The sequence below is a fragment of the Peromyscus maniculatus genome, chromosome 11 (genome assembly GCF_049852395.1).
Source record: "Peromyscus maniculatus bairdii isolate BWxNUB_F1_BW_parent chromosome 11, HU_Pman_BW_mat_3.1, whole genome shotgun sequence".
NCBI lineage: Eukaryota > Metazoa > Chordata > Mammalia > Rodentia > Cricetidae > Peromyscus > Peromyscus maniculatus.
This window is the reverse complement of record NC_134862.1, coordinates 87420750-87442800: the sequence shown is the minus strand read 5'-3', so window position 1 is coordinate 87442800 and position 22051 is coordinate 87420750. Positions and strand designations below refer to the sequence as shown.

At 47.9% G+C, this 22051-nt stretch overlaps 1 protein-coding gene across 2 annotated transcripts in view; it reads right to left on the bottom strand.

Annotated features, from left to right (window-relative positions):
- Positions 1-22051, bottom strand: part of Kif26b (kinesin family member 26B) — a 430200-nt gene that overhangs the window by 66539 nt on the left and 341610 nt on the right. For both annotated transcript variants that reach the window (XM_006974208.4, XM_042258702.2), the window contains 3 exons: positions 5525-5731; positions 1538-1631; positions 131-393 (listed from right to left, as the gene is read on the bottom strand). In XM_006974208.4, the coding sequence (XP_006974270.3) occupies positions 131-393; positions 1538-1631; positions 5525-5731 (564 nt within the window). The remainder of the gene's footprint in view (positions 1-130; positions 394-1537; positions 1632-5524; positions 5732-22051) is intronic.

The following is a 22051-nucleotide window of genomic DNA, read 5'->3' as shown; positions in this document are numbered from 1 at the left end:
GTCCACTTTAAAGTAAACACTCATAAGCCTTTCCCAGTTTCCCTGGTAAGGGACTCCAGGGCTGAGATGCCCCATCCTCTGAAGGAATGATGAATCGCCCCTGCCTAAGCCAAGCTCCCAAAGCAGTCACCTGTGTGCCACAGATGGGGTCCTCACAGAGGTACACGCCTGGCGACTGTCCATCCTGTAGGCTGCCCGTGGCCACCTCAGACAGCAGGTCTCGAAGGTTCTCCTCTTTCCCCCACACCTCGACAGCTGAGATCCGGACTGAGAATCGGGCCCCGGTCTTTTCCTTGCGCTCATTGATCAGCTTGAACAGCCAAGAAATGGCGCACGGAATGATGCCCAGGTTCTGCATGGAATCATCCCTTCCAATCATGGTGTAGGATTTCCCTGTGGGAGCCCGGGAAGAAAGAAACACGGTTGGAGAGGCCAGACATCCCTCTTTATAGCCTCAAAACACAGATGCTGAGGACACAGAAGGAAGGTGTGGGGGACTGGGAAGGAGACGAGAGACCAGAAAAACAGCCAGCCTTTCCTTGTACGGGTGATGAAACAGCTATAGGAACATTTGAGAGGCCAAACAAGCAACAAGATGAAATCACTAGGAGCCTGGCGGAGGACCTCAATCATCACAGGCTCTCTGCCTCCGCATTGGTCTACACAAAGTAGGAAGCTGGAGCTTTTCATCGTCATTCCAATCCTTTTTATAGCCACCCCACAGATTAAATCCACACACCCGTGCTTTATATCCTTTCTCAAGTTAAATGCTGTGTTTTTTTTTTTTTATAGTGCGAGCAAATTCCATTAAAATCAGGACCCCTGCTTTGATCTGATCATGAAGTGAAGAAAGGAGCGGGGGTGGGGGTGGGGGTAACAGGCTCTCTGATCGTAGGGGGTGTGGGCCTCTGTGCCCTCTGCAAGGCCTCTAGGATGAACCCTTCTACCGAGGAGCACTTGTTTGAGCTTCCCAAGTTGCTAACTCATTCTGCATGTCAGACAAGGCCTGGGAGCGAACAGATGACCATAGATTGGGACAGGGAAGAGAGTGTAGAGGGGACTGAAGCCAATCCTATGCAGGGCTAGCTGGTGGTGCCTTTCCCATGTGCTCAGACAGGGAGGACACCTCACTGAGCTGGATATTGGAGGCAAGGACAGCTTTGCTTCTCCCACGTGGGGTTCTGCTTGGAGATTCCTCTGTTAGCCCCACCCACCTAAATCTGCTCCCCAGACATGCCCTGTTCAAGACAGGTGCACCTTCCCTGCTCACCTTCTGGGATTGACTATGACCTAGACCAAGTAGGAACACTTTTGCTACCCCATGGTTCCCCCCTCTTGGACTTGACGCTGCCCTACGTGAGGAGGTGAACACTTAGGACACTTGTTTCAAAGTCAGGCGTGGTTAGTGTTTATTATTCAGTGTGGCACCAAAAGGGAACTTGGCCCTTCCTTTCACCGAGGACTCTAGAACCAATTCCGGAAGAGGGATGAGGTGACAGGAAACATGAGCAGCACCAGAGGTCACATTTCCACTCACCCAGCTTGGCATGGCCAAAACAGAACACACAGCCATCTGCCCCGTTCACCACAGACTGGATTACCTCGGCCACCGTTCCGGCACATACTTCAGCCTGGAAGACACAAGAGGGGGCAGGCACAGGTGGTAACTGCGTCACGTAGCACTGTGAGGCACCTCGGTGACAACAGAAGTGAGTCTGCCTTCCCGGGGCTTAGAGTTCCAATGTCACCGCATTCCCAGATGCTCCAGCCTCTGCCACGGGGTTCTGAGGGAACTCAGAAACCTTAGGGACCTTCCACTCTTTGCTAGCCTGTGTGTGAAACACGCTGGCTATAAAGCTGCCTCCCACTAACGGATGGCACTCTCCAGCTTTATACAGATAAAGTAGGTACAGGCTTCAGTGGTAAAATGGGAGGGGTTCTAGACCCCGTTCCCCTCTGTCACCTATCGTTACTAATTTCAGCCTCCTGGGCAAGGCACCCAACTCTCTATTGTCCCTCTGCCTGTGCACGTGTGCGAATACACACACACACACACACACACACACACACACACACACACACACCACATTTCCAAAATCAGCTAATCATACTAGAGGGGAAAAAGTGATTTCTATTTCAGCACAGACACCCCGAGGAACATCTTAGTTCTAACAGAATCGAGAACTTCCAGGCATGCATCTGCTTTCTCTCCATCCTTGTTTTCTTTGCTCACGTCCCGCTTTTGAAAATCTCCTTTCCTATAAATACAACTCACTGTAAACAGCATCAGCTGCCACACGCCAGTGTGTTATTTGGGGCATTCTTTGGCTGAGTGTGCTTCATCTTCTTCAGTTTTTGTGATTGCTACGATCTTTACACAGAGACCAGGCTCTCGATCCTTCTTTGCCCTCTCCATCAACGCTCGCTGACGGTGCATGCCGCAAACTAAAGGTATGCGGTCAGGTTTGCGGACCACCTCAGAGATTCGGAAAAATCTCCAGTTAGCATCTGAGACTTTCGCTGCAGCAGGAGGACCAAATTATTTTCCATGTCTCGCTGCCTGGCCTTCACTTCTGTCTTGGGGCTGGCGTCAGAGCCCACAGAGGCCCTGAGAGCCATCAAATGCTGGGGCTTCGCAGCCATCAGAGCAATGTGCCTCCCAGTGGGAACCTGAAAAGCGGCAGCCTGGGCCATGAATGTAGTTATTCAGCTCCACGGTGCAGCTGCGCAAGGAAGCTAAGTATCTGGAAATCAATTTTTTTCTCTCCCAAACTGAAATTGAAAAACCGCACTCCCAACAACTGTCCATTGTTCAGGGGTGGTCGCCTCAGCAGCTCTTCAGGGGTCCCCCCCTCAGCCAAGGGGATGGAGGGATGAGGCTAAATGAGGACCATGGGATCTTATAAAATTCCCAGGACTGAGGCAATCAGAGCCAGTACTGCATTAAAGCCAAGACTGAGGCCGTAGAAGCTCTCTGGAATCGGCCAGGGTTGTCTCCCCAAGAGCAGGGAGAAGCTGCTGCCTGGGAGCCTGCCTTTGAGTATGAAAGGAGGTGGGGGTTGGGAGACTGCCAGCCACCGTGGCCACACATAATAAACTCGGAGAGGCTTAAGTCACCAAGGAGAATTTGGGTTATGTGTGGAACAAACTGACACTGGAGTCATTAGTACAAGAATAGCTTCATAGGGTGTGGGGTGGTCCATACACTCCCTTCCAGGGCTTCTGCCTGGCTGTTCATAGAGAAGGGGATGATGAGAGACTTGTCTATGATGGATTGTTAAGGGATGACAGTGACCGAGAGAAACTCCCCACTGCCCTTCCCTGCAGGCCCAGAGAAGCAGAAAGCCTCCCTGAGCACACAGCTATGACAGAGACAGCTCCGCCCAAGGCCTTGATCACCTGCGGGTCTGAGTCCTTCCCACCTACCCCTAAGCCAGATCCATCAGAAGTTTGTACCACCACCAAGACTGCTGGAGGTTAACAAGGACATCTAATGGCAAGAAGGAACGGGACCAGTCTTTTACTCAGTGCCAAGGAGATGATGTTCTTAGAAAGAGGAAGAAAGAGGTCACAGAGGCCTGGGATCACCACAGTGACAGCTGATACACAGGCAGGGACCTGAGAGTGGCCCCTGAACCTGGGCCAGTAGAATACAGTGGAAACGATAGTGCCTCGATTCTCAGCCCTGGATACTGCCATGTCCACAGCCTGGGCTAGCCTGCTGGACAGTGTGAGACAATCCAGATGCAAGAGCAGGCGGCCCAGACAAAGCTACTTGGCACGCTTACCCGTTTCGTGCCTCGAGGCTTACGGGGTGCTGAGTCTGTGGGGCTGAGCTGGCTCTAACCAGTGGTGTCAGATTAACAACCAGGATGATGTAGTAACAAAGGCAGACAGCGACCATGGAGCACCTGCTGCCGGAACAGCCTCATGAGGCACATACATATATTTGGCATGTTAGGACCCCGAGACCCAGAGGGCCGAGGGACTTGCCCACTGACACACTGCTGGAAAACAGTGGATAAAATAGCGACAGGTCGGAGACCTGCTGTACTGAGCAGGGACTGAGGAGGTGGTGGAGTCCGGGGAGGATGTCTGCGAAGGACGGCAACTAAGGTGATGCGGCTAACTTGCGGTGCCTCAGTTTCCTCACGTGTGGTATGAAAAGAATTAAAAATGCCCCCTTTCTACCCAAAAGAATTCAAGGGAAAGTCCATGGCTTAACGCACATGAAAGTCCTTGGAAACCACAAAATTACAGAGAAATTTATACTACTAGACACCTGAGGGAACCAGAACATTCTGAAGGCTGTGAAAGTGTGGCTTTGAGCATCTTGAGCCTGGGAACCAAGTGAGAAATGTAAACAAAAACTAGCAATAAAAACGGCTCTTTTTTTCCCCTCCGGAATAAATCTAAAACTCATTAATAGTCCAGGTTTAATTTAGGGTGTGCTTTGGAATCCTTACAACTCCCCCAGATAGCTTTTGAAAAGTTTTACCCCTGTTAATTAAATTATTTGTAGGCCATTCATTAGCCCCGGTGTCGGGTTTAAATTACTGGTACAACATGAAAATTGAAAGGAACAGAGAAGCTGCGAAACTTAATCACAAAGACCCTTATCTTCCTATGATAAAACTGGAGAACCAGTGTTCAGCTCCCCGATGGGTGGCACCTACATGCACTACTGCCTGTTGGTGGAAGACAGGAGTGTAAACACCGGTATCCCCTTCAATCATATATAACACAGATTAACTGGCTGCAAACGGAAACTACTGGACCTGTGATCCTCAGCTCGGGGGTAGCCTGAACGATCCCACTATGAAGAGTTTCGTATAAATCTCAGGAAGTACTTGAAGTTTCTCAGAAAGGCATAGGCCCCTGATGCTTATGCAGGCAAAAGAGGACACCATCTGTCTGTAACATGGTTTACTCACCTATGAATATGTTCACTGATTTTTGGTATTGAGGAGTGAACCCAAGACTTGGCCATGCAGCAACATCTGACTGCTCTCACAAGCTCCCCAATTCCACATTCCTCCACTGATCCTGGCTGTAGGATACACACCAACCTCAGTTTCCCTTCTGAGCGCTCCATCTCCTCACTGGGACAATAGTGCTGCTTCCCACTCCCCAGGGGTGTGAGACACTGTCTGACTAGAATGCAGTTTCCTGAAACATTTTCCCTCGTTGCATGGCCATCCAACCCAGACGGCATGACTTGTCGGATGGATGCTGGGGATCCGAACCCAGACACTCATGCTTGTGTGGGAAACACTTTACCAACTGAGCCATCTCTTCAGCCCTCCGAAGATATAACTTGTTGAAATCCCAGCACACGTACTCTGCCCAAGGAAAGCACCATACCAGTAACTCAGAAGAACTGGGGTATTCTGGGAAGCTCAGAATGACTTCCAAACATAGTGATATGGATGGAGGAACTTGTCCATCAGAGTATCCCAGAAGACACCCTCCCAGTTCTCACTCCATTAATCAACACCGTCTGAGTCTGGTGGCTTTTACCCACCTGGGAGGCGTCTTGTGGGAAAACCGCATCAAAGGCGAACATCTTCGGAGGAACCTGGCTGCTTCTTTTCTGGAAGGCATTTTGACCCCCACAGGTCAGGGGGTCGTACAAGGTGATCTGCTTCTTCCGTGGATCCACCTTCAGGAAAGAGCTGGATTCTGAGGTATCTCGAGCGGATGTGGAACAGATACGAAGCATGACTTTCACCTGTTCAAAACCAAAGATGGCAACAACCTGGATTAGAGGGCTGGCTTAATGATGGAGTGGTCTTCTGCACTCAGTGGTATAAATATTTGTGGCAGCAGTGAACTTTCTCATGATGCATGATGGTGAAATACACAGTGAATCAGCAAGCTAATCCTCACCGGGTCAGGGGAAGGATGGTTTATTTATAATTACCAGGTAGAATATTTTGATATGTCCATTACTTTAAGGCAGAGAAGGCACACTGTGTTCTTTGTCTTCCTATTAATATAAATTAAAAATTAACTGTGCTCTGGTGGCCCAATTACATAGATGAAAAGCTAATCTGGACTGTCAGGCTATAGGGGTTGGTGCAGTTCCCTTGAAGCTCAAAGATCAATAAACCATGCACATAAAAGTTAGCTTCATAATTTACTCCCTAGCTCGGCTCATCAGGGCTCTGGGAGACAAAAATCCACAGTTATTAGTGCCATCATTAAAGCCCCGTGAAACGGCCTGTTTTTAATGGCCAGCATTTGAAATGCGTTCCAATGGGCAAGTGTGATAAAAGATTGGTTTGCAACGTGTTATTTGGGATCCCATTTCATGAGCACGGAGAAGCTTCATTTAGGGGGATGAGAGTGTGTGTCCGTAGAAATCAGAAGGCAGTACACGCTAACCCACCTTCAGAGTCACAGAAGATAAGCATCTCTAGTGCTTATGACCAGTTCAGCTCTGCCCCATTGATGAGGACAGTGGCAGTCATGGAAACGGACCACCTGCTTTGTAGCCTTAAGGTGGGCAGAAATCAAGCTGAAGGCTAGCAGCAATCTGGAGGCTACAGTCCTGGGAGACGGATTTAGCTCTGTTCTGTTATTTATTTATTTATTTATTTATTTATTTATTTATTTATTTATTTATTTATTTATTTATTTATTTTTTACTATGCTGTTTACTCAGTCCAGCATGTGATGGACACTTTCTTTGAGTATCTACTATATGCTGAGCACTGTGCTAGGCATGAAGGACACACAATGCATAGGGCAGGGCAGATAACTGCAGACACAAGAGATTTCAGTAATATAATGTGGAAAACTGTGAATGCCTGAGAGGATTATTTTTCAAAACTTGTACAACTATCTAACTAGTTGTTTGAACTGAGGAAACTCTCATCATGCTTTGGGGCAAGGCATGGTTATATTTTTTTCTGTGTGTGTGTGTGTGTGTGTGTGTGTGTGTGTGTGTGTGTGTGTGCTGTGCACACATGTGGGTTCCCATATATGTGAGTCCAAGCATATGTGTACCTATGTGCATGGCCAAAGGTTGATGTTGAGTCTTCTTTGATCACGCTCCACCATATATAATGATGAAGGGTCTACCATTTGACCACAGAGCTCGGCGATTAGGCTGGTGAAGCTAGACTACTTCTCCAGGAATCCCCTATCTCTGCCTCTCATATGCTGGGGTGACAGTGGGCTTCCATGCCCACCTAAAATTTACCTGGGTGCTGGGGACTCAAACTCTGGTACTCATGCTTTCATGGTAAGTTCTTGACTGTTCCAACCATCTCCCAAGCCCCTGGTCATACATGTTTTAATAAAACATTTTAAACATACAGGAATGTTCAGAGGACAATACGTATTGTGCACAGTTGAGTGAGGTCATCCCCTTGCCCATCTCAGCCCTGTTCGCTGAGGCCTGGGGACTAAACCTCATTGTACAAAGCTCAACGGTGAATCATTCCAAGGATACCAGGCTCGTCCGAGGTCTGGTGCCATACCTTGCCTGCGATTCTCTTTATAATCCCTATGCTCCAGTGTGGAATGGAGGCCGGGGTCGTGATGAAAGGTCATGGCTGGCCTCCCGGGATTAAAACTATGATTCTCCTATGTGAGACCATAAATACTTATTACCATTTGGAGGTGAGGGCCTGTATTATACCAGGCCTGTGCCATCATCTACATGATCTTATTTAGTCCCCCTGGTGACCCAGAGCATGGACACACTTGTCTAGATTTTCCAGTGGAGGAAATGGATATCATACAATTACATTATAGCTCCATCCTGTTGCTGTAATAAACATTCTGCCTAAAAGCAACTTGGGGGAGGAAGGGGTTTATTTGGCTTACACTTCCTGGTCACAGTCCATCATTGAGGGATGTAAAGGCAGGAAACTGAAGCCAGAACCTTGGAGGAACACTGCTGACTCTCTTCTCTGAATCACTTGTTGGCTCCTGCTTAGCTAGCTTGCGTCTATAACCCCAGGATAACCTGCCTAGGCATGGTACCACTCATGGTGGGCTAGGCCCTTCTGCATCAATTAATAATAAGATAACCCCTCACAGACGCGCCCACAGACCAACCTGATAGAGATACTCAATCGAGACTCTTTATTTGGGTGAGTCTAGGCTGAGTCAAGTTGACAGTTAACACTGCTATGGACACACTTTGGCCCATGTTGCTGTAGCTGTGGGTGGTAAGGCTGGGCCAGACTTACCTCTAGGGCCCCATGTTTTCTCTTCTGGCGTCTACCCCCCATGGTCTAGCTTCTTAGAGCCTCACTTTCCGCATTGAGTGCACAGAGGACTCCATTCCTACTCTCTCCACAGCTTGCTCCCTTTCCCTGCCTTCCTCTGGGCCTTGGCAGACTATTATTTTCCAAAGACAATGCTGATGATAAAGCTACATAATGCCTTGACCTGGTTTCTGGGTACCATGTCACACAAAAAGGACCCCAGGACAGATACTGTAAATATGGATAGTTAGTAAGTATAAGATGTGACTAGGATCCTACCAGGACAGCTCTTTCAAGTCCCACAGCCACTGTGTCCTGGACAATAGCCACTATGACTATCCATCTGCCACTGGGGCATGTCCTTGTCCCCCATCACTCTCTCTAGCCTGATTTTGACTCAACTCATGAATAGGTTTGTCCCAGTTACACCGCGGCACGCTACAAGCAGGCATCCACACAGCTACTTCCGATAGGTGGCTGGGCCCCCCGGGCTTCCTGGGAGTGACTCCCCCCATCCAGCTCTGAACCACACAAGTCAAGGATGCTGCTGTGACTCCGGGCAGAACTGATGGAGCCTCATGGCCCACTGCTTTTTCTATTTTGCAATTTTGCATGCCATTTCTAGGTAACGGGTGGTGCTGAATGTGAAATGTGAGCTAGGCGAGGCAGAAGCCCACGTGGAGAAGAGGGAGGCAGGCACTGGCTCAGCCAGCCATTTGAACGGGAAGCATATGCCTGCATCTTAATGAAACACACGGCCCCTTTTCTGCAGATGAGCTAAAGACCCAGCCTTATGTCTAGCTAAGGAGAGACACAGTTCTTTAAAATCCCATTGAACTCCGAGCTGGGGGAAAGGCCACACTTCATCCTTTTCTCTGCAGTTCATTTAAATAAATGGAGGATTTTCCCCCTTCTCGGAAGGAAATTGGGTTTTTCTGCTTGGCCTCCCTTTTGCCATTATTCCTTTAGTCCTGCACTCCACTTCCTGCTTAATCCTCTGTAATTAAAGAGCTTAAGAGACACCACTCAGGATCAAGAAAGTTCCTCGGACGTCTTGCCAGGAGCCCTGGCTTTTGCTGCGAACACTGCTAGGTTCTTGGCAACGTCCTCGACCCTGCCCTCCGCCCTGCTCCTCCTGGAGAGTCGGAGCTGCCACACACATTCCGAGACTAGCTCAGCTCTCGGGGGTCAAGGCCACAGTCGCTTCCGAGAGCGGACCTGGGACAATGGCATCGGCTAGCTGAAGGGGCAGTCTGAGAGGAGGCAAGGAGGGGCAGACACCCAGAGAGGGGAGCCCGTCAGTGCGGACCGAAGCCCTCTCCGATTGGGAGCCACTTCGCCTCATTTGTCTAATTACTCAGTGGTTGGTGCAAGACAGCTGTTGCTCGGGGCAGCCGTGGTCTTTGTGTCTTGCTCATTAATCTTTTCAGCGCTTTCAGGCGGATGGTATCCTGAGGCCGGAGAGAAAGGGATTGCGAGACACTCATTGAGCGGGGGCTTCACATCACTCTCGCAAGCTGCACACACCCTCCATCAATGAGGAGGTGACAGCCGGCTGCCACCCGCCTTATTGGAGGCTGAGGAGTGGGCCCTGCCATCCCTCGCCACCACTGTTACACATGGTCACAGTCAGCAGACGCGATTGTTGGTCCCTAGTCGTCACTGGTCGCAGACCCAGTGAGACTCCGTGGTCTGTTGCTCTCCCCAAAAGCTGCTGGCTTGGACGCCTGGGTTCAGTTCTAACACTCAGGAGGGCTTTGGGCAGGCTGGCAGTTCAAAGGGTCCCTCGCCAATCAGAAAGACTGGACAAGGCGGTCAGGGGCAAAGAACTCTGCCTTCACTCTCATGTAGGAAGGAGCTCACTGAAGTTCCTTATGTGAACACCCATACTGAGAGCCCTCCAAGGACAAGAAGCGAACAACCAGGGACCACTCGGCCACCTGGCTGTAATCAGCGCTGGGTAAGAAGATGGTTTTCCTACTCAGGGTCATGAGGTAGAGCACGAGATGAACACTGCATCTTTCCAGTCCTTTATACCTCCGTATTCTGATTCCTTTACATATAGTTAAGGATCAGCTTAGGAGCCGGGCGGTGGTGGTGCTTGCCTTTAATCCCAGCACTCGGGAGGCAGAGGGAGGCGGATCTCTGTGAGTTCGAGGCCAGCCTGGGCTACAGAGTGAGTTCCAGGACAGGCTCCAAAGCTACACAGAGAAACTCTGTCTCAAAACACAAAACAAAACAAAAAAGAATCAGCTCAGCTCAGCTCAGCTCAGGAGAAACTGGTCAAGGTATAGATATAGATGCAGCAACCGACTCCAATTGCTATTTTAGAATCATTTTGGTCTCGTTCTGGGCAGGACTGGGGTTTTCCTTAAGACTTCACATCTGTGAGGTCCTGAGTCATGTAGAGAAACTTCCCCAAAAGGAAGCAGGAAAACTGAATAGACTCAGTAGTGAGGTGTGGTGATAGATGCTGGCAATTCTAGTACTCAGGGGCAGAGGCAGGAGAATGCTGAAAATCTAAGACGGTAGTGAAGTTGTTCAAAAAGCCACCACAGGAAGAATGGTGAGGAAAAGAGGAAAGATTGCCAGATGAGGCTATAAAAGCAAAGGTTGCTGGGTATTTCAATGGTCAAACGCTTCCCTAACATAAGCAAGGCCCGCAACACACATGCACATGCATGCATGTGCATACACACACACACACACACACACACACACACACACACACACACACACGAATGCAAGCACACATGTACACACCAAGAACTCATCCGTTTAGACAACACAATCAAACCACAGAGCTGGGCAGTCGCTAACTCCAACCAAGCATCCAGTTTTCTCCACACTGGAGCAAATGGCAGGGATGGGAAGCCAGGATTCCCTGTGAGGCAGGCGGCAGGAAAACTAATCATGTTGCCCTCGACCTCACGTGTGGGCTGAAGGCTGAGCTGAGGGGTCTAGCCCCTGCCTAGAGAAAGGAGGTCGCAGGTGAAAAGCAGGGCCCTGGTGCCCTTGGGATAGATCGGGAGGCCTTTCCTGGGTCCCTCCTGTTTTTAGGTAAGATCCAGCTGTGAAGAGTAAAACTTAGAGGATCACAGAGGAGTTCATTGTTTTTCATGGACACCTTTCATTCCTCACAGGTACAGGCTTTGTGGGCACAGAACAAACCAGGAGTGGGTTCTCACTCGGGTACCACCATCAACGCATGGTGTGTGGGCCTTGGCATCCTTATCCTTGAGGTAGACCTGCTGTGCTACCTCCCTTGACAGACAGATGTGGAGATCAAAGACATAAAAACTGCTTCTAAAGCAGCACACAGCGCCAAACAGTGCAGACGGCTCCCCACCCCTGCAGTGTCCACCTGCATTCAACTAACCACAGACTGGGAAGAGCCAGGAAAACAGCGCATGTGTCCTAAACATCTAGACTTCTTCCCTGATCATCAATTCCCAAATGCTACAGTATCACATATAACACAGTAGCCATCTACACAGCAGGTACACGGTGCCATATATTATAACCAATGTTCAGGAGGATTGCACAGCTTATATGTAAATATCATGTCATTTTTATTTATGGGACTTGAGCATCCATGCACTATAGAATATGCAGGGTTGCCAGGCTCAGTCACCCAGAAGTACTGAGGGATGGCTGTATTCAGAAAAGAAGGTAGAAATTCAGAGATTGGGGGCAGGGGAGGCAATAGGTTCCTTTCCTTCAGATCTACTGCTGCAAAACAGACTGTATACATCAAATTCACACCAGAAGGGTATGGGGCGATGGCTCAGTGAATAAAATCACTTGTTGTACAAGTCTAAGGACCTGAGTTCAAATCCCCAGCACCATGTTTAAAAAGTCAGGCATGATGGCTTTCTCCTATTACTCCAGTGTTAGTGTGGGGTGGGGATGGGGTGGGGTGGCAGATCTAGAGAACTCTAGCGCTCACTGGCCAGCCAACCTGGCCTGAGTCAACTTTTAGCCTCTGTTACAGCTACCCCCATGTACCAGACTCCCTCCATCGCATGAAAACATTACAAAGCAAAGTTAAGCACACACATACAAAGCGATTAATTAAAAATGATTTCTCTCCTTCCTCCCGTCAAAACTACGTATGTATACTTAACATTTTTTTAAGGTGAGTAATCCATATAAGGTTTGATCTGAGCACCTAAAGGCCAAATGAGGTATTTCTTAGGCTTTATTCTTTCTTCTCGGGCTTGATCAGGCAATGGGATGGCTGTGCTCACCCTATCTGGTCTCAGCGCCTTTCTCACACTCTGAGGACATTGGAGAGATGGGAGATCTAACAGCCACACTTCCCAGTGTATTCTTCTCATCACGCACAGCCCCCGCTGGATCAAGAAGCCTAGCAACCCTCCACTGCCATCCATGCTGCGGCATTCTTGACAAATTCGTGGTGAAAGGCCTTGATGAAGTGCCCATTTCTAAGAACTCCCTGCAAGGGATTAAGGATGCAATTTCCCAGCCATTATTTAAAGAGCCCCCTTCTCTTTATCATAATGTAAGACTACATTGCTAGCCTGACAAGGGGCACTGGACTTCACAAATATGAGTTTCTTTTCTCCTCTTATTTATTCAGGATGTCTCTTTAGTTTTATAGAGGACAGGCAGTAAGTAATTAAAGTAAATTAAAGTCAGGTTTTACACAAGATGGAAGTTTATAAAATTTCTAAAAGTGATATGAAATTTCTCTCTCTCTCTCTCTCTCTCTCTCTCTCTCTCTCTCTCTCTCTCTCTCTCTGTGTGTGTGTGTGTGTGTGTGTGTGTGTGTGTGTGTGTGTGTGTGTGTGTGAATAGCTATGACCACAGAGAATACAGGAGGATGCCAGGTGTCCTTCTCAATCACTCTCTACTTCATGCTCTTGAGACAAGGTCTCTCACTGAACCCACAGTTGTCATTTTTTTTTAGCTAGCCTGGCAGCCACGAGGCCCCAGCAATTCCCCCGTCTCTATCGCCCATCACAGCACCTAGGTTACAGCCATGTGTGTCCACACCCAGCTTTTCTACAGGTATCAGGGATCTGAACTCTGGTCCCCATGTGTTTGCAGCCAGCATTCTCCGGGCCCTGAAATGGCTTTCCCTGAAAGCAGATCTCTATGGCTTCATGAGACTGAAAGGAGAATGGAAGAGACCAGGAAGGTCCTGTTGGACTTAGAAAGGCTTGTAGGTTTCTAATGACTCCAGCACTAGGAAATGCAGGGGAGACCTCAGACAGCTCCCTAGAGTTAGAGATTTTAAGCAATACCTCACAAAGGCATTGCTCCATCGCAGCATAGTTACCACTACAGATCGCAGAGCCACACCTAAAGAGACCTCGGAGATTGGAAGCACAGTTCAGTTGTGTGTTACAGAACCTGTTGGATTTTGAAATTTCTTTGCATGAAAAAGCAGGTGTCATCCTTTATAAAAGGTCCAGAGAGCGGGGGCTCTGTTTATCCACCTGGAGAAAGTCCAGGTCCCTGTGACATGTCCGAGAAGCACTCAGACTTGCTGCGGGACAGTCTGTTTTGTGTGGACAAGGACAGCTCGGTGTCAGCGCCCTTGCTGTGACTTCTTCATAGCCACAAACCTTGCAGTTGAGCGGAGGTTCTTATCTGCTTTCCATGTGTTTCCCCACAGCAGCCCTGCCAAAGAATTACCACCATCACCGCGATCACCATCCTCCGGAGCGCCACAGTGGGATTCCCGGTACTCCAGTGACTTGCTCAAAGTCAACTGCCTGGCTGTGGCCTTGACCTGCTTCTCTTCCAGGATGCCTGCAGAGCTGAAGAGCCCTTGAGGACATGGTCAGGAGCTGGCCGGTTCCTTCTCTGGGGACTCAGCTCTTCAGAGGTAGCATTAGGTGGGTTCGCGTGGCGCCAGACAGCAAGGAACAAGCAGTCATGTCATCAGAGGGGGAGATTTACATTATTAAAAGCCAGGCTGGGGAAGGTGACAAGTGGGGCCACAATAAAGCTAAGTGTGAGGGAGCATGTGAGAGACCAGAAAATGGAGCCTGCTAATGAGATGTACTCAATAAAGAAGTGCTTCGGGGAGTGGCGGGGGCCTAGAAGATTCTGTAAAACTCTTCATCAGCAGGCATCTGTCACCAGGCAAGCCCAGCCAGAGACTGTGAAACATGGTGGGGGCCGGAGGGCAGGGGGGGGAGCCCTTCCCCGTGCAGTGCTGCTAATGGCCGGCAGCTTTGGGAACAGAGTCCCCCACGCCAATTAGTAGGCTCGGGAGAGAGCAGGCCACACAGCTGAGGCTGGAGACAGACACATCTCAAGGGCCAGTCTGTCAAAAGGGACTGGAACTCTGACAGTAGCCTATTTAGAAGGCACCCCAAGCCCCACCTCATTCTGTTCAGGAAACTTATTTTAAATGGATGAGCCGGTGTTGACACCCCCTAAGACAGGCATCTTCGGGTCTGATGGAGGTGGGTTGTGGGATGTCGAGTTTTCCCTGGAAGATTCGCTCACTCCACTGTCAAGGATGTTCACTCTGTCAGTTTCCTCCCTGTGATTTACGTGACGCAGAGCTAGATGCCTGGGGCACAGGCTGTGGAGAAGGGCTCAGGGTTTGAGATCCAGATCATTTGCTGACGTGTGTCTATGGACAAGAGATCTAGCCTCTTTGGTGCCTGGTATAAAAACTGCTCACAATAAGGATGCTAGCTAGCAGGACACTGGTTACAATGGAGCCAATGACTACAGAGTATACACTTGGTACCATTAACTATTATTGCCTCACAGCCATTAGAATGTTCACATGCAGAAGGAGCCAGGCCCTTGCCTTTGGACAACAGAAGCTCAAAATGTCCTATGCAGAGTGTGATAACCACCCGGAGCACACCATGGGAGGAGCTAAGAGGAGCAAAGACTCCTGAGCTGCTTCTTGCCAGCCAATCACAAGTGGCCTCTTCCCTCTCTGTAGAAACTCAGAGTCACCAACAGATAGGGAGGCAGATCTGAGCTGGCAGTCCTTATTGAATTCCTTGTTGAATGACCACACACCGAAATTCTCACTCTTTGCAAAAACCTGGTCCCACAGCCATTGGCTTCTGTATACTTTGGGCTCTGAGCCCTTGCTCCATGTCACCTTCCTAAGGATTTGCATAGTTATTAGTCAAATAATAGTGCAAAACCCTGGGAACAAAGACCTCACCACGCAGGTACTGTCATGTGGAGCGACGTCCGTGATGTGGTGGAAGAGCCCATTGCCTTGGAAACCCTGCAGACGCTCATCCCTTCTCCCTTCACCCGGCTTCTCTAGTAGTTCATCAGGCCCACATCATTAGCTTCTAAATCATTTGCCCAAGGTCACGATTGGTTTTTGTTGTTTTTTTTTTTTTTTTTTTTTGCATAAAGAGTTTTAGTGAAAACTGGGGAGTCCCATGACACAGTGTACGTCTCAGTATTACACTTAAGTACATTGGGGTTCTCAGAGGTGGTTTATCTTTTTTGCACTTTTACATTTAATTTAAAATTTATTTTTATTATTTTTGAGAATTTCATATGTGAGTACTACATTTACATCATTTCTTCCTCATTTTCTCCTCTCCAACTCTCTCTGGGTCCCCCTCAACCTAATGACCTCTTCTTTAATGGTGTTGTTTAATGCGAGCGCACACACACACACACACACACACACACACACACACACATACACACACACACACACACACACACTACATACATGCATATGTAATACAGCCTGCTGAGTTAGTGTAGTGTTGCCCATATGTATATGAATTTAGGGCTGACCACTCAGGACTGGATAACCTACGGGGGCTTCTTCCTGGAGAAGACTGATTCTCCCTAAGTAGCCATTAATTGCCTATACCTCTTTATCAGAAGCCTTGTGAGATTCCCCCATCCACACTGCTGTTATCATTGTACAGTTCTTGTTTAGGAAAACATATTGTTAGGATTTCATGAGCCCACCCAATTTTTATAGGAGCAAATTTAAGCCTGGGACTTCCAGTCTATAGCCTCCTCTGTCCCTTACCTAATTTTTAATAAACATTGACTGATAATTATTGGAGATTTTCTGAACATTAAGTAGAAGAGATCATTTCCAGAAATAGGAAATACCCAGTGGTGTAAATTTGTAATCTCAGCTACTGGGGAGGCTGAGGCAGGAGAATTGCAAATTCAAGGTCTAATTGGCTATGGAGTGAGTTTATGGCTATTCTCTACAACTTAGTGAGTAGACCCTGTCTCAAAAGGAAAAGGAAAAAGTGGGGCTTGGGATGTGGCTCAGTTGTACAGCCTTACCTAGATATGAAAGACAATGGGTTTAATCGCTACCAATGCAACACACACACACACACACACACACACACACACACACATACACACACACACACATACACACACACACATATACATACACACATACACACATACACACACATACACACACATACATACACACACACACACACACACACACACACACACCTTACCACATGTTCACAAAACAGCACTGAAGGAGCTTTTTGAGAGAGACGACAATGGTCACTTCTCAAAGTTAGAATTCCTCCAGATGTTCCCAGCTTGGCCTTTTGGCATTTACTACCAATAAAGGCCCGTTTCCCACCCATGCTCATGTTACCACTGAAGAGATGAGTGGCAGATCTGTTGCTGCAGAAGCAAGACTTAAGAAGCACTGTGTCAGCTGATACAGCCTGGAGAGCTGCTGTTTGGCTTGGAAAACAACAGGCAGGACAACAGGAAAGTTATTTTTTCCTTTTGGAACCCTCTGTAATAAATGAGAAACTTCGGTTTGCTACAGGACACTTGCTTTGCTATCTCTAGTATCTCACCGCTGGGTTCTTCCGGGTCCCAAGAATCTCAATCTCTCTTTGCTTCTGGCCTTTGACCTAGACAAACAATTCTATTATAAATAACTTATTTATCTAAAATAAAAATGTCAGCACCCACGATCACATAATTATTTGGTATAAATCTTCCTTGCAGGTATGTCTGTAGTCCATTTGTTTTATGAATCCATCTTAGAAGAACAATATCCACACTTGCTCCCAGGCTTTATTACATGGGTAACTTCTGGGAGACAATCTTGTTCCTGATAGTAACATGAATTAATGATAGCTGCACAGGACTTGCTGTTAGATCGGTGGGAGGGGGAAATTAGCCTGGCTTCTAAAGGCTTCCTGGGGACAAAGGGCAGGTAACTTAGCATACAACGCACTTGGTTCATCATCTCCAGCCTAGTGGCAGAGAATAGGCTTCTGTCCTGGGGCTTGCTGGGAGGCTGGGATCCCTAAGAACTGGGGAGCCTTTCCTAAAAAGGCCAGGGGCATGTGTGTCCAGAGGCTCTGTCTCTGGAGCCTGGAGCTCTCAGGCATAATCCAGGGGGAGGAGAAAAGAACCAGGAACCATCTCAGGAGGAAAGGCATCAGAGGGAGCCTTGAGGTCAAGAGGGCAGAACCTGGAATCATCTCATTGAAAGCTTTGGGTTCTAGATAAATTTCATTTCTACTGAAGCCTGACATACACTCCTAGACCACTGAACAAACTCTACATTCTCATGTCTACTCCAACATACAGAGAGAGGAGGTGGAGAGTAAGGGGTGAGAACAAAGAAAGCACACCATGTCTGGGTCCCAGATCCCTGTTCCTTGACAGGTATAGAGTTTCAACAATAATGAAGAGTAACTAGACAGGGTTACCCCAATTCTTTCTCCCGCAGGGCCTCTCGGGAGGGCCTCACACTCAGAAGTGCACACGTTCTGTCCATTAAAGCACAGACTGGTCACAGGGCTCTGCACAGCACCCATGACAGGGCCACAAGGGAGAGGGACATGATAAAAAGGGAAGGGGACACTACCACATCTGTTTAAGGGTTCCTCTACTTTCTAGATTTCATCTCGGAACTAAGGAAACTCCAATCCTTAGCTTGGCCTCAGCAAGCCTCACACTTACAGCTGCCATCTTGTTGGAAGGGGGAGGGGAAGGAGATGCTGGTAAGAAGAGCTAAGTGAAACCCCAGCTGAAAGACAGGAGCATATGCCAATGGGACTCTCCTGTCATCTCCCCTGGGGCCAGCTTCTGATCCCTGTAATTCCCTCACCACCCTCTGCCTTGGAAGAGGAGTCCTTGCTGGCAGCAGGAGATGGCAGGTTCTAATACGGAAACCATGCTTCCTGGCTTTCCTTTAACTCTGTGTGTGCAAGATCCTAGCAACAAGACAGGGAAGCGCCTAGTAAAGGTGCTGTTTGCTGAACCATGGCCTGCTCCCCTCCCCTCCTGTGTGTGCTAAGAACTGAAGCTAAGAGCAGCAACACAGAATTCAATTCCAACCCCGCTTCCAACAGTGACAATCCTCCTCACCCGAAAGGCTGAGCCCAGGGAGTTTTCCCTCTGCAACAGAGGGGTTTGGAAACCTCAAATGAAAGCTAGCTGATCAGAAGGCTGTCTCCTACATTTGAGAATTCCAGAGCCTTCCTAGGACATAGGGTTTGAGGGAAATGTCAGAAGCAACTTCGTAGCCACAATGGCCGTCCTATGAGTGCTCACTTCCCTGGCAGGTTCTTTTGCACCACACAGAGTCAGCTTCCCAGAAGAGCGAAGAGCGGGATGCAGATGTAGATGGAGGCTGTATCCAGCCACCTCTGCCAGGGAGACAGTGAAGCAGTGTGTCCTGGAGGAGAGGTCGGGTCCTTTCTCTATGTGATAGTACACTTCCAGGTGTCATGATTCCTCCCTCTGTAAAGCAATGCTAACAAGGTCATGGACTTCCTTCCAGTTTGGGCAGGTGTGCAGGCAAGAGTGAAAGTGAGCAACTGAGGCTTTGAAAGCACAGGATTCGAGTGTGAGGACTGGCCCCTGAAAGAGTGTGTGCAAGGCTGGGGAGCTGACACACAGTTGTGGAGTTGAATCCTGTGGAGATGCAGGTCTGGTTTCCAGCAGCAGCCACATGTGACATGGTATGGGGGATAACAAATCAGTCAACAGACAGATAAATATCTGTAAAACGCTGATGAGCAACCCACATTCCTTCATACTCCTGGGAAAGCTAAGTACGACAAACTATTTAGATTCAAGGAAGGAACCTAAGACAGATCTGCTTCAGAACACAGAAGAAGAGAAAGCTTGTCATGAACAAACCCACAGGATGCAGGTGGCTCTTCCCTAACCATAGCAACAGAATATATTGATGGCAGCTAGCAAGCAGGCTGCTAAGCATCTTTTCTCCAGCGGAGGGGACAGTGGCACTGGTTCCTCCACTGAGGGGCACCAATAGGATGTTCTCCACTTGGACTCTGATCCACTGGACTTGCACCATGAAAGGGCAGCAGACATATTCTTTACTCTGTCAATTTTTGGAAGGCAACTGCCTCAGGACCTGAACTCCCTGGAGAGACATTTTTGCTTAAGTAAGCACAGATTTCAGGGACCTGGTTTCACAGATATACACAGAGGAGAGTCAAGTTCTCTCACTTAAGGCTTCACCTCCGAGTTGAAAGATTTCCGGGTCCCCTCCCACAGTTTCTGATTCAGGTGGTCTTGGGTGGAGTCTTTTCCCACCTACCTGTGGATTATGTGACCATAGAGACATGCTTGGAGAACCACTGCCCATGAGGCAGGCCAACCTCATCCTAAAGGACTCTTTACCTCAAGCTCCACTGTCAATCAAAACCACGAGGACTGTGAATGTTACATCTTTGGAAATGACAATCTTTGTTTAAGATCCAGACACCTAAGGAAAGAAATTTTCTAGGCAGGGCTCTGGGTGGGCTTAGAAGTAGGGAGCTTGTCCGGCATGCAGGTGGCCCTGGACTCCCCCAGCACTGAAGAACAGCAGAGTTCTAGTGACTTCTCACTGTTGCAGCTTCGCTTGAGGGAAACTGTGTGAAACCGGGTTAAGTGTCAGCCCCTGAAGGATGAGCAGGTCCAGAGGCTTTTCTGTTGAAAGTAGTACAACTCCTACATTACACTTATCATTTCACCATTATTATTGTTGTTGTTGTTACTGCTATTATTATTGCTGTTGCTGCCGTTGTTATTGAAGCATAAATAAATGTCCCACAATAGAATCCAAACCAATTCTTCCTACAGAGTCTTGTCTTTTTTTTCTCTTTCCTTAAATAATCACTTATTAAAAATCTTACTAGAATAATACACAAAGGAAATCAATATTAAAAGAAGAAACTAACAACTGAGATCATTTTTCCTCTTGGCATTGAAGTGACGCGTGGGAGTGTATATGTATGAGGACACAAATTTGACTGTGTGCATGTGTGTATATGTGCATAAAATGTGCACAAATGTGTGTGTGTATGTGTGTGTGTGTGTGTGTGTGTGTGTGAGAGAGAGAGAGAGAGAGAGAGAGAGAGAGAGAGAGAGAGAGAGAGAGAGAGAGAGAGAGAGAGGAGAGAGAGAGAATGCTTTGGATAATGTTCAATGGTTTTATTTGACAATTTTTAGGATGAATATGTATATATGATTGAGTAGGATGGTGTGCTGATTAATCTTGGTTGCCAACTTGACTGCATCTGAAATTAACTAAACCATAAGCCACTGGGACACTTGAGTGAGGAAGTGTCTTAATCAGATCATTTGAAGCAGGAAGACCCATCCTCCATGTGGACATCACTCTCTGGCAGCAGGCAGCCTGGATAAAAGGACATGGCGGAAGGGAACTCTGTTTGCTCTCACTCGTGTTTGCAAAGTCCTCTGCCTGCTGCCGCAGCGTTCCTGCACCGTATTGGAAGCTACTTCTTCAGGCCTGTAGCAGAAGTCTGAAGACCAGCAGCTCTCAAGGGACCCTCTAGGCCTCCAGTGCCAGACTGGGATTGCAAAGAAGAAACAACCGGATTCTCAGCCTCTCCATGTCAGACAGCCACGTGAACTGCATCCTGCAAGGCAACCTAATAAATCCCTTCTAATATCTATCTGTCTATCATCTGTCTATCTATCTGTCTATCTATCTATCTATCTATCTATCTATCTATCTATCTATCTATCTATCTCATCTATCTATCTATCATCTATCTCTATCTATCTATCTATCTATCTATCTATCTGTCTGTCTGTCTGTCTGTCTGTCTATCTGTCTATCTATCTATCTTTAGATATAGATGTTATTTATTCTATCAGTTCTTTTCCTTTAGGCTAATATGGATGTTCAGTTTTTATTTCAGTAGAAAATAGATTTTAAAAGCATGGAGCTTAGGATAATTTCACTCAGTCATAATTCCTCCAGACTGACATTTAAATTTGATGGAACCTGTCACTAAGAACATATGCTTCCCTGGAAGGGGCAGAGCAGACACAACATTATGCAGTGTTGGATACATAAACACTGGCAACCTGCCAGTGTGTCAACACTGAGAATGGAGACGATGGAACCCAGATCATCTTGAGGCCCAAACAAGTACCAAGGAACTTATTATGATGGTACCCATCTATGACATAATCCAGACAGCGAAGGGTCCTCAGGCAGCGCTGAAAGGACTTCTGGTGACCTCCATTCAGAACGAACTGATTGAATAAACTCTCATTCATGATAAGAAACATTCATCTCTAAATATGGAGTAGTGCAGTCTATAATGACTTTTCCTCAGAAAGTCGAGTTTAGAATCGACGAGGTGTGTGGGTGGGACCAGACAGTGGCAGGTGGCTTATGCTGGAAATGTTTTCAGTGGGCTGAGCCCTGTGGCTAGTATTCATATTTGGTGATTACACATGGCTGCAAGTGAAACCCACATGTCCAAATTAATAAGATTGATTTGGGAGGGTACAGGAGGAGTCTGCCATTTATACATCTTTACAGTCTAATGTCACTGATTGGAGCC